The sequence below is a fragment of the Lissotriton helveticus genome, chromosome 7 (genome assembly GCF_964261635.1).
Source record: "Lissotriton helveticus chromosome 7, aLisHel1.1, whole genome shotgun sequence".
Lineage (NCBI taxonomy): Eukaryota > Metazoa > Chordata > Amphibia > Caudata > Salamandridae > Lissotriton > Lissotriton helveticus.
The window spans coordinates 974,410,071-974,423,440 of record NC_136068.1 but is presented as its reverse complement, the minus strand read 5'-3'; the positions used below and the strand labels follow the sequence as shown (position 1 = coordinate 974,423,440).

Sequence of the window (13,370 nt, the reverse complement as noted above, 5' to 3'; positions counted from 1 at the left end):
GTACCAGTGGTGTGGATTGCGGGAGCCTTGTTAGGCACAGCAGGAATTTGTTTTGTGCATTAGTCAAGGCTGTAACGTCAGAAACCCCCCACAGTTCGGCCCCGTACAGCATTGAGGCCCTAACTTTTGTGTCATATATTTTAAGGGCTGGGGCTATAGGTTGTGTGGCTGAGGTTTTTAACTCTCTCAGTAGGACGCCAGCCAGCTGTGCATGTTTAGTGGTTAAATAGGTCATATGTGGCTTCCACTCTAACCGAGACCCCAATGTGATACCCAAGTAGCTGAAACTATCTGTTTGTTCTAAGAGCTCACCATTCATAAAAACTGTGCCCCTTACTTTCTTGTGTCTATGCATTACCATAAATTTTGTTTTCAACACTTTAATGATTAGGCCATGGTCATTGCAGAACATCTCGAAACAGCCAATTGCTTTCTGAAGCCCTTCTTGCGTTTTTGAGAGTATAAGGGTGTCGTCTGCAAACATTAATAAGGGAACCGGGATGCCATTTTGTTTAGGTGCATCTGTGTGTACTTCCCTATAATACTCCGTGACCCTGTTTATGTACAACGTAAACAGAGTTGGTGCCAAGACGCACCCTTGTCTGACTCCCCTTTCCGTTGCAAATTTATCAGTGACCTGGCCCTGATTTCCCCACCTAACCTGAGCATAATTGTTTTCATGAAATTTGATCAGGAAGGCTAGGAGTTCGTGTGGCATGCCTTGTTTGTGAAGCACTTGCCACAACCTAGTGCGTGGCACAAGATCAAAAGCCGATTTCAAATCGACAAAGGCTGCATAAAGAGTGCCCCCTCAAAGGATAACCCATTTCCAATATATGGCACAAAATCTAAAAACTTGATCCACAGTACTCGTAAATGGGCGAAAGCCTGCCCGAAGCACAGACATGACCCCTGAGTCGTCTATCCAGTTCTGAATCCTGAGGAGAACGAGCCTGGCCACCACCTTCTGAATGCATGCAATTAGGTTGATTGGCCTATAGTTCGCAGGATCAGCACGATCCCCTTTCTTAAATATTGGAATTATTTCAGCTCCTCTCCATACTTCTGGTATTGGCGAGCCCCTAGAGATGGCATTCGCCAGCAACTCTATATACGGCACCCAGACCTCTTTACTATGAAGAAAAAGGTCTGCCGGAATCATGTCCGGACCCGGGGCTCTTCCTCTCGGTATTGTGTTAAGAGCTTGTTCGATATCTCTCCGACTAAACACCAGCGGGGTAATAGCTGTATAATTTACAGTAGGGTCCAGACTTCCTACGCTTACCCCGTCAGGGCGTGCAAACTGTTATTTAAAGTGCAGTATCCAGCATTCAGGAGGGACAGAATTTTCTGGCTGGGGCTTATAATTCCCTTTACCCCATCTCACTAGATTCCAGAAACCTGTCATGTTTCTGGACTTACTTGCCTCGTATAATTCTTCCCAATATTTATTGTCCCAGGATTTTTTTGCTTCCTGCTGAGTCATTTTGTAGTGACGCCTAGCATCTTGTATTAAGAGCCTGTCCGTTGATCGCACTGCTAGTGCTAGAGACTTGTAAGCAGTTCTGCAGCTTTAACCGTACCAGGAATCTGGCTTCCTTCTGGCTTTACGGGGTGGATCATTTCTTGCCTTAATAAAAAATTTACTAAGATTTAAACAAAGAGCTGTGTGAATTGGAACCACCCTGGTCACATAGTCATCATCGGAAAAGCAACCCTGTAACTCAGAAATTGCACCCAATACCAGTGCATCCATTTCTGTGATGCGGTGGCAATTACCTAGACATTCACCCCATTTTAATCGCCTTGTATCGTTAGCAAGAACAATGTCGTTTGTTATATCCCTTGCGGAACGTGAAGAAGAACTAACCTGTATCTTCATAAAGAAAAAGAGGGAGACATTCTGTTACTAGCAGTAGCACATGAAAAATATGTTTAGCGCTTCTACCGACCCATGTTAACTATTTGAGTTGGCTTTTCATGGCTGGACCTGATTTTATGCCCAGCATTATAACTCTGCCGAAGATGATTTTGAGTCTAATCTGACAACTGTAAGGGTAGCCCATTGGGCAGATTTAATGCAGTAAGGCAGTGCTTAATTTGGGCCAGTGGTTTCCGGTGCTTGGCACCTGCACCGAATTGTCAACACCGCTGCTTGTGACACTCTGCCACAAGGTGGCGCTGTCTGGCTAATTTAGAGATGACCACAACAACGGCTAAATATTAATTGAATATACATTAAAAATAACTATTACCTGCCGCCCAAGTCATTCTGATAAGTATGGGGGTCTGAAATAGTCAGAATTTTCACACTTTTAGGGGTGTGATGGTTAGTAGTTGTTTTGTTACCATCATTGGCAGCATGGCAGAGGCAATGTGTAGTCCAAGCAGCAGTGGCCTCCTGGCAAGAGCTCTGGCACTTATTTAACAAGTTGAGCACTGATAAGGTAATCTCTCTGGAAGGTATCAATGCAGTAGTATCTTGAGAAGTGTTGCAGTAGTAAGGGGAGCAACTTCCAATAAGATTTCACTACAGTAAAGGTATTTTCCAGTGATATGTCACTGCGATTTGAGAGCTTTGCACTTTTGTTTGTGATTTCATTTGGAGTCCCTTAGTGCAAAACATCTAACATTCTATGTTATTTATTAGTTTCATGCTTTCAGTAACCAGGAGGTGTTCCCCACCAACACTTTACAAAACACTACTCTCATGCATGCAACACGACTTTACTAGGATACTTAAAAGCAACCAGGTGAACAGGTGAACTGTTAGAGGGGAACCAGAGAAGCATGGACCTGACAATGAATGAGGTACTGGGTAGGTGATAGAGAAAAGCAAGATTCAGCATATACTGACCTGTTTGCTCCTGCACAGATCGCAGGATGCTTCTGACAGATGTGTTGGGGTCCTCCCCAAGCTTGAGGTGATTTCGGATGGTGAATAGCAGGTCCAGGCTCACCAGGAGTTTATTCCCCAAATTAAAAAGACCTGAAAATTAGGGACAGCAGCAATAACTTAATAGATGAGGAAATAAATTCCTAGTCATAACAGCAATACCCTGACCAAAAAACACTATGAAAATCATTCAGATAATAAAGATGGGCTGTGCAAAACTTCAGCATATTAAATACAGCACCAACGCAAATTTCACTCCTTAAAACACAGCTATGCACTTGTAGGCCTGTAGGAGGGCTAGGTACAAGTACAACTTGCACCACCATAGATTTCAGATGTAATCAGTGATGTAATATGTGAGGTCATAAGCAGAGCATCACAGCAGTGCAAGTTATACTTATGTCAGTCACGTATGACTGGAGAATTTGAGCTTTTTTTTAAACAGTAGTGCTTTTCAGTGAATTAATATGGTGTTTCTTAATATAAGTTAACATTTTACTATCTTCCCTACATTTAAATCTACTTTAACCTTTGTTTTTTCAGTGAATTTTTACAGGTTTTTTGTAAACTAAGTCATATATTATGATACGTTTGGTGCCAACCCGTGGACGCAAAAAGGGCACCTTAAAAAATATTTTATGCCCCCTGTGGTTTCTTCCCACATAACCGCCAGGGGGTCAGGGTGCCCCTACCTGCCCTCTACTACTTTTTGTCTTACATTTTCAGGATACAAAGCTCACCTGCCCTGTAATGGCAGCCACTACATTTCTTTCATGTTGCAGCAGGCCAATCAGATTGCTGTGACTGTGAATCCTGCAGGAGCCAGCTGTCCGAGGGGAATTAAAAAAACACAGAAACCAATAAGATCGCTCCAGGTTTTTTTTTTTCATTTGCGGTTTCGCAGGACTCTCGCGAGTGTTCGAAGGATTAACTGTTAATACGTTTATACATTTTTAACCTTAATGCTTTCTGAGAAAGGATCCAGCTATCTGCCAAATTTAGTGTAATTCTGTTCAGCCGTTTTCCCTGCATTATTGTCACATTTTTCCTGTGGAAAATGAACAATAAAAAAGCGTTTTGGGCACCTCCCTTTTTCTTAGTCCCTCACCTGACCTATCACCCCGAAACGTTTCAGTAAAGAGCTGAGGTGGAAGAACTTTTTTGGGGGAAAGATTCATGAAGAATTGTTAAACGGCCCAAAGTTATAAGCATAGCTAAATTCGCTCTTCCTATGGTAACTCAGACTTGCATATAAATGACACAGTGGCTGAAGACCAAATGGTCTGTAGATGTTACCAGTACCACAAAAGGGCAATACAGGGCAATTTTAGACATTACCCACTATATGTTTTCATATTGCGTGTTTATTTTAGGGGTGTTACCTCAAAAAAGATGCTTTCTTTAAGTGGTTGAGCCAACTATCAGCAGAGACTGGAATTAGATTATTCAGATTTTACTCACCTTGCAGGAATACAAAGTTGATAAAACAATGGTAAGGGAACGTGGATTACTGCAATTCTGTGGCTGCAACATTTATTACATAATTATGCATTTCCAGTGTTTGCCACACAATTTGCAATGAAACATGAACAATTGGCAGATTTCAGAAAAAATGTTTCTTGTTCAAATGGATACAGATACAGACAGAGAATGAGCTTCATAGCACTGATGGATACTCTACTTGCTGATTCCTTACCTGTTGAATATCCCCAGATACCAAACTGGATCTAGAAATCTTTCACTAGCTCTCCCACATCAGTCGGGGTGACAGCTTTATCTCTGTACCAGAAGCAACACACCACTATGTTGTCACTGGAGCCATAATCTGATAAGAGTTGGATAGATGCACTGCAAGAAGGTTATGTGGCGATGAACACGTTAATTCAAATTTCTGGTGCACCGAAAGGAGACGTCGAGGGTCCTGCGACGTCCTAGTTATAGAGTTGGAGAAGTGAGACTAGATGGAACCTAGAATCATCCCTTGCGGGCACACAATTAGTTGTCTTCTCAATGAAAAAGACTTCCACTCCTATTACTTTCTTAGTGTTAGTTTTTATTTCATGATACTTTTGAGATTGAAGATTTTTAACATCTTGTATTATCCTCTTAGTTTTTCTCAAACTTTATATTTTCTTCAGGCAATGTCATAACAATGTTACCAATGCATTTCGGGCATTATGATCATGCCCTTCATCAGGGAGACGACAATGCCTTTCGTTGTGAAGTAGTTCACATCTGAAATCAAAATCTCAAATAGGCTTGAGTCCGTTGTTAATCTTCGGTAGCAGCGGCACTGGAGCCATAACATAAAGCACCCACCCCGGCGCAACAATGTCTGTTTCCCATCCAATTTCTTCCACATCCATAGAGGCAAAGCCAAGGAAATGATGAACAATTGAAAGCAGTGACGTGCAATAAGCTAAATAGGAAACATTTTAGTATGGTCGATGACCATCCTTAAGAATGTGGAGGTTGGTGGGATAACTGAGAAATCAGCAGTATAACAGAAAGATCATTACAGAGGGTAAGTAACTTTTTCTTCTGATGGATAGTTGTACCTATGGATTCCTCATCCGTTGAATACATTTCAAAGCAGTACCTCTCTCAGGTGCTGGGTCTGAAGGAAAGGACAGGTTAGCTTAAATCCAGTGGCAAAGTGAGCAAGGCTGATGAGAGCGGTTAGGCCAAAACCATTCCCAGGATGCTTGTTTCTGGTCCAGGGAAGACGTGGCTTGGCAGTTTGGGCTGAACTGTTCCCATGAGACATAGGGTCAAGACTGATTTGCATATAGCTGTGTCTGAACTGGGGTGGCAAAGTGAGCTAAAGAATGATGATGGATTCAACCCAGATCTGTGACTGGGGGTGAGTGTTTGAAAAGTTTCAGCGCTCCGTTCATCATCTCCTTCTAACAGCATTGAGGAACGTCTGCCATAGTCTCAAAACCACAAATAGAAGCAGTAAGAGAGGAAGAAAAGCATTGACAAATATCCCTGGCGAGTTAATCCATAGTGCATTGCCTTTGGTCTGTGGGTGTGGTCACCTGGATACAAAGTTTGGGCATTTTACTTTTTCTACAGTTGCAAACAGATTAATTTAGGGAATTTCCCATCACTTGAAGTACTGGTGGAGGACTTGTGGGTGGAGTTCTCACTCATGGACTTGCTGCCGCATCCTGCTCAGGAGCTTGGCAAAGTCATTGTCCACCCCAGGAGGTACTCTTCTAGTAGGTGGATTTTGCAATGGACAGCCTATCGCCAGATGTGCTTGGTGACTAAGCGAGCTGAGGAGACAAAGTTCCCGTCTGTTTCTGAAGGTAAAATATGACAGTGGTATTGTCCGTCCACACAAGGACACCTGTACCTACCAGATGGAGAAGGAAAGCCTTCAATGCAAGGTGAACTGCCAGGAGTTATGAGTAAATGATGTGAAGGCCACGTTGTTTGGGTTCCCAGTGCCCTTGGACAGTCAAAGTGTGCAAATGTGCTTTCCCCACCCCAAGAGGGAGGCGCCAGTTGTGTTGGTCTCCTGCGTAACTTGGTCAAGAAAAGGCAATCCCTGCAACAGGCTTTTAGGGGTTCACCACAGCACAGAATGGCAAGTGTTGCAGATGACCAACACTGGATCTTCCCAGTGACCCTCCACTGGAAATAGTTTCCTGCAAAAGGTGCATGTGCAGTCTTTTGTATCTTCCCAGTGACCCTCCACTGGAAATCGTTTCCTGCAAAAGGTGCATGTGCAGTCTTTTGTGAGGCACTACTGCAATGCAGGAAACTATCATACCTAGAAGGTGCGCAACTGTCCTGGCTGTAACCTAAGTTGAGGTTTACTCCTAAGTAAGGCCGAATTTGTCTGGGTTGGGGGTGGGATTTTATGGTATTCACAGTGAATCCCAATTCGTGTAGAAGGTGAATAGAGGTCTGTGTGTTTTTGCAGCATAGTTGTTAAGTGGAATGCTTGATAAGCCAGTGGTCCAGGTAAGGGAAGACGTGACTGCCCTGCCGACGCAGGTGTGCATCTACCACTGCAAGGCACTTTGTGAACAGTCAGGGAGTTGTAGGTATCCCGACGGGGAGTACTTTGAACTGATAATGTTTCCTGCTGACCCCAAACCTGAGGTAGCATCGATGGGCTGAGTGTATTGGTATTTGAAAATACACTTCCTTCAGGTCGAGAGCGATCATGAAGTCGCCCTGGTGTAGGGGAGGTATGAATGGGGACCTTATGAATATGTTCTGAGTGGATGTATTTGTTGAGGGATCTTAAGTCTAGAATGGGCCTGAGGGAGTCATCTTTTGGGGAATTAGGAAGTACAGCGAGTACACTCTTGAGCCTTGGTGTTGAGGTGGTACCGGCCTGATGGTGACTCTCTGAAGGAGCGATTGCACCTCTTCTTTGAGCAGTTTTATGTGCTATGCTGAAAGTCTGTGTTTGCGGGGTGGTATGGTGGGAGGTGTGTGGGTTAGCTCCAGACAGTAACCATACTGTATGATGTCTAGCACCCACTGGTCGGAGGTTATGTTTTGCCATGTGGGGAAGAACCCTTGTAAACTGATCTGATAGGCGTTCTGTGATTGGGGCAGGAGCGGAAGTCAGGGTTAGGGGACTGTGGTAGCTGTTGCTTTAGGGGAGGAGCCCTTATCTCTACCTCTGGAGATATTACTCCTACAGGTGCCTCTACCTGAGGGTCGATTGTATGCCGTGGGGGATTCAGGGGAGGATTGTTTTGGGCCTCCACCGAAGGGAGTGCAATGAAAGGAACCTAGAAAAGTGGGCACTTGAAGGGCACCCATAGCCTTAGCTGTCACAGTATTCTTTTTCATCTTTTCAAGGATTTGGTCCACCTGGGGCCCGAAAAGATGTTGACTGTCAAAAAGAAGAGCCTCCAAGATCGGCTGTACCTCTGATTTGAACCACAATACAAACAGCAATACATGGTGTCTGAGGAGGCGGCTTGGGTTCATGCCATGAGCAGTAGCGTTGACAGTACCAAGAGTACATTGTAAGGTAGTAATGGAGATCAATTTCCCTTCAGAAGCCAACTCATGCCCTCTTTCCCTGTGTTCCTCAGGGAGATAGTGAACGTGTTCCTCCATTTTATCTCAACAAGTGGCTCTGTCGTATCTGCCCAAGTGAACTAATCAATTGGGAATACACCAGTAGTTATCGGACTGCGCCGCTACTATTTCCTGCAGTGTTTAGTCTTTTACCTTCTTCATTTTGCGGGACGCATTTCCAGTTGTTTGGAAGTTGGCCCTTTTGAGCGCCGTGTGAACCAGAAGAGAGTCTGGAGGAAGCTGACCTTGAATGTAAGGAGCATCTGAGAGGTACACCTTATATTTTTTTATCACTTCGGGGAGTATTAACCAAGCACGAACAGGGTCCTAGAAAATTTCAGTTGTGGCACGCAACATACCCTTTGGCATAGACGGCATTGTGTAGGAAATCCTCTTCTATCGGATCTGAATGGAGAGGAACTCTATGGTAGGCCACTACGTTGGTAAGGAGTTCCTGGTTTGTTGTGGAATCATCGGGGGAGGGGGTTGACATGGGTAAAAATTAGGGTCGGTGTCTGCTGGGGGCTCAGCATCATAAGTGTCCCAGGGATCTGGATGTGGATGAGAGTAAGGTCTCCCCCTCCATATCTCTAGAGTATGGAGTGTAGAAAAGAGGGTCCTCATGTGAAGAGTGAGGTGAAGGAGACTCCTGTGTGGCCTATTTTGGTGACGAAGGAGCAGGTAGTGGACTGGTGGCCCGGTCTCTCTTTTGTCTTTGTTTAGCAGTTGGGACTCTATCCAGGGCTTCTTGGAAAGAAAGCTGCCTTTTTGGTGATTGTTTGGCAGTTCCAGGTGGACAGGCAATGATCCAGCCTGTCTGTGGATGAATTGCCAAATGTCTGTCGAGCATCAATATTCTCTTAGAGCTGATTGAGGAGTGGTTCGACAGTTTCGTTGACGACTGTGGCAGTAGTTGACTTTGGTGCCAACAAACTGATGGTATCGGTGCAGATGGCTTCAGCTCCAACAGTTTACTCAATGCTGTGCTAGTCACGATCAGTGCTGAGCCGGTTGGTTTGGAGTGTTTTTTCCGCACCGAGCTGGGCGGTGAGGCCGAAGTCCATGGTCGTGCTGACCACGGCCCAAGGGCAGTGGTAGCCAGATGGTCTGCCGCTTGCGTTCCTGGGAGACTGTGCGGCCTTTCTGTGGAATCCTGCTCGGCCTGCCGAGCTGTACCGAGGAGTGAAAGGATTTGTACTCATGAGCTGTTGGAAAGTCTTCGATCACTAGGTCAGAGATGGCGCTGTCCTCTGGTGAGTACACCTCTTTGTTGGCAGCAGATGACTCGGAGTGGCGTTCTTGAAACTCTTCGCTGCTGAAGAGGATCACAAGTTCTTAACCGCTCCTCCACAAACTCTCTAAGCGTCGGGCCTGACCGTCACTGATCTGAAGAAGCGGCTAGCGTCTCAAGCAAGCTTGTTCTGCTCGGGCAAAAGCAAAGGTTACAAACCTAATGGAGGGCGGTCCGTGGATATTTTCAGTGGCCCAAGGACATTATCTAAAAGGCGTTCGCTCCATTACCCTAGTGAGATGGCATGGAACGAATCGAAAGTCCAGAGTTAAGAAGGCCCCAGAGGGCGAGTCCCTTCAAAAGGCTGAGATCGATCAGAGGAACGTCCAGGCGCAGCTGGAGTCATCAACCCAGAATGGAAGTAAAATTGGATAGAGCTATACTAACATTTAGGAGCTACCATTGGGAACCAAAAACATAACCAAACCTACAATGGTCTCAAACTGGAGCATACGTCCGAACCAGACGGCGGAAAGAAAACAATCTAACAATGGAGTCAATGCCCATGCGCATTACCAGCAAGAGGAGGAGTCACCTTACCCAAGGACTTGAAAGACTTCTTTGAAGAAAAACAACTTGCACACATCCAGCCCAAAAACTAGATGGCAGGAGTATGCACAGCATGAGAATCTACAGCAACACGTACCTCAAATAAAAAGGTACCCATGAATGGACTCTAATACATTTTCCAGGTTATTTGCCAGTATAAACCTGAAGGTAGTTTCCAGCATATTTTTGGGAACATAAACTGCTTTTACACCTGTAAATGCAGAGCTTGTCAAAGAGGATGTGTAGAGCTTAATGCCAAATCTGTCCTTGAGTTTGGGATTGTCCATGAAGCAGACTAGCCTAATTCTCTCCGGGATTACTGTCTGGACAATGCAACCAGAACCACCTTAGCACGGGCCTTACATACATACACATTAGACTTGGGTTCAGCTCCAAACAAACTGCAAGCACAGGTGATACATGGCACCATCCATCTGGCAATGGTGAACTCGGCAGATGCTCAGACACTATCACTGCCTTCAAAAGGTAACAAAACGTTAGTCTGAAGAATGGAAGTCCATGGTTCAGTGTAGAAAGATGTGGCAAGTTTGTCCCATTTCCAGAATGTGTTAGGTCTTTTCAGCTGAAGAAGCTTGAAGATATGGTTAGAAGATTACACATTCAGACGCAACTTTGACAACATTTTGGAACATCATGAATGGTTTTGAAGTGCAAATGGTCTACATCTGTCTTCTGTGTAGCCAATGTAATGGACAGCAAGAACATCATATTGCATGACAGAAGCTCAGTGTCCCTATGGAGCCACTGCTTCAAAAGATTTGTAAGTCAGCCTGGCTAAGACAAGGTTCAGGTAACAAGGGAATATTTCAAATCCAGCTGGTCCCTGGTGAAGTCAGTGTGCATTTTTAGCCTCTTGAGGCAAGGGAGAGGGTGAGGGCTTCCCTCTAAACTTCCCCTTCTTCTGGAATAAGACTGGAAAGTTTTCTTTGGTTGGCTGAGAGAGAGAGAGAGGTCTCAGAAGAACTACTTGGATGCCATAGAATAATTTAGCTGTGCCCATTCCTGTATTGTACTACTGAATGACTTCATTCATAGAAGGATCAAACATGTTTTGATGCATTCCAGGATGGTCAATGGCTTTTTTGCCAGACCTCTGGTTTTAGGTCTAAGGACTTGAGCCACAGCTGCCAGACCAAGGCCAGATCAGAGTTCATGGTATTGGTTGCCATGTTGACATGAACAAATTTTATTACACAGCTGCTTTACCAGGTCGAGCATGAACTTATACTATGTAGGCCCCTAGGCACTTTACTTTCCAGTCAATGTGAAAGAAAGTTGCTTTTTCTTTCAGGGAAGCAGCTATCCTTAGAAAATTCTGATCATGGCCATACTACTTGTTGTCTCATGTTTCATCCAAACCCGTTATAGCACATATAGCTCCATTTTGACCACCTTGCCATAGATGCTCTTATTCTCTGCTAGAAACGTCAGGGCCTTAATCCGTGTAATTCCAAATCATTGGGTGTCAGCACGAAAGCACATGGTTTGTACATCTCTCCAAGAATTCACCGAAACAGCTTTCCATGTTAGTGACTGGGTCATTATCCATTTCACCAACTAAACTCTCTTGGGAGGAGGAGGTCTAGAATATGGGTATAGAAAAGAATTATCCATAACTGTTCGCCTAACTGTTGACCAGGAACGACAGCTGGATCTTGGAGACTTGTGGTCTCTTTAGCAACACTGAGGTCTAAGTAAGTTGTTCAGGAGATGTTGGAGAAGCAAAAAGAGGGACTTGCACTGGACCTTAAGACTCAGAAGCTGGGGAAGGCATTCAACAATAAGCACACAGCATCTTGGAATGAGCCTGAGCTATGCCCGGTGGACAATATGGAAGCAAAACCAGTAACAAGGACTGAAAGGAGCTGAGAGAAGTTCAATAACTCTTCGTCCAACTTCTGCCTGGTCCAAACAATCTGATGAATATGAACTGTTCATTAAGTAAAACAAGATACCTGCAGGAGGGGAGAGTCTCTTGTAAGAATGGGTTTTCAGAAACAAAGGAAGCACATTCAGGATCCTCTTATTCCATAAAGAGGGGCAAACTGAATCCAGGGTCCAACATAGGCAATGGATCTTGGCATTTCATCATCCGTCTGATACTCTAAGGATAGGAGTTGAATCTGCCTCAATTAATGTAGAAGACTAATAACATTTTCTATGACAAGTGCTTAAAGATCCTATGGCACTCAGATTATTTCTACCAGGAGGGTACCCCTTTAGAAAATTTAACTCTAGGGACGTAACTCTTTTCACCTCTCACAGAACATCCCCACCAATGCCCTTGTTCTTCATTATGAAACATTTTAATTTGGCAATTGCTTAAAGACCTTTAAGGCAGCATTTACAGATTCCAAAGACAAGGTTTTATAACACAAAGCTGAACGCTATTTCTTACCGGTGTAGATATCTGTGAAGCTATGTAGGGCAAGGCACTGAGGGTTCAGACACATTTTCACTTGGGCGGTAACCACCTGTAATTTATTTGCCGTCAGCAGCCAGCACTCTAAAGGGCCAGCAAGAGAGCTGCAATGCACAAGCCAATACGTTAGTCTCCAACCAAAGCTGCAGAGTTTGAATATTGTAAAGATAAGCAGATGCAGGCTAAACACACATGCATAAAAGAACAGTTTGTCCTACAACTGAGAAAAAGGATGAACAACACTGATCATTCTGCTACATAGATATTAAGCTCGCCATAAGTACATAATGCTAACAGGCACAACTTTAGTTAAGTCACAACTTTTGCAGAAGTGTATGCTAAAAGTACACAACCGGAAAGCTCAGTTTACAAAAACTGGAGTGGTGACATTCCTCTACAAAGCAGGGGTGCTGCTTTCAGTGGCACAGCAAAGTACTCCTCCAAAGCACATCACAGAATTTGTTGCTCTATCATTCCTTGTGCACAGATACCTTAGTAGCACCCGGTCTGTTAGGATCCCTACTAAATTGAATCTCACCATCTTGTGGGATTTCATACACCTGATAGAACCTCTCATATCATCTCGGACCAGGCAGCCTCCCTTAATTCCTGGCTAGGCAAGACACACAGTTGGGACGGGCTCTTACTCTTTCTCCCCTTTGAATAAAGGGCTGCCGCAGAGGAGGCACTCAATGGCTGGAGACTCATAGTAGTTGGACCAGGATGTCTGTTCGATGGTAACTGTTTCCTCGCTCACATCAGAAAGGACAAAGCGGGAACTGTTGAGTTCGTGGATCAGAGCAAGTACTTCAGCCAGCTCGGATTCATTCTCTGGGATCTGTACCACTTTGCGCAGTAGCTGCAGTGTGGACATGCGCTGAGTTTCCTTTTGGGATTGGCTCAGAGGGTTGCAGATGTCCAACACGTCAGGTGGAGTGAGAGGGAAGTTCTGGAGGGAAAATATATAGCGAGAGGGAGAAAAAGAGAAGTGTGTAAAGAAACTCACTGAGACAGAAGTACGAGTTGACATGTGTTTACAGGAGAGACAACGGCTCACCTTTACGAGAGTTAACATTGGTCTCATGTCTGTGAAGTGACTGATTGTGCAGCTAACCCACAACAATATGTGATAACTC

General features: G+C 44.5%; 1 protein-coding gene across 4 annotated transcripts in view; it reads right to left on the bottom strand.

The window, feature by feature from the left end:
- The window catches only part of HMGXB3 (HMG-box containing 3), a 526,740-nt gene that overhangs the window by 203,438 nt on the left and 309,932 nt on the right, over positions 1-13,370 (bottom strand). For all 4 annotated transcript variants that reach the window (XM_078653572.1, XM_078653575.1, XM_078653573.1 and 1 more), the window contains 3 exons: positions 12,882-13,183; positions 12,211-12,338; positions 2,858-2,989 (listed from right to left, as the gene is read on the bottom strand). In XM_078653572.1, coding sequence (XP_078509698.1) covers positions 2,858-2,989; positions 12,211-12,338; positions 12,882-13,183 — 562 coding nt within the window. The remainder of the gene's footprint in view (positions 1-2,857; positions 2,990-12,210; positions 12,339-12,881; positions 13,184-13,370) is intronic.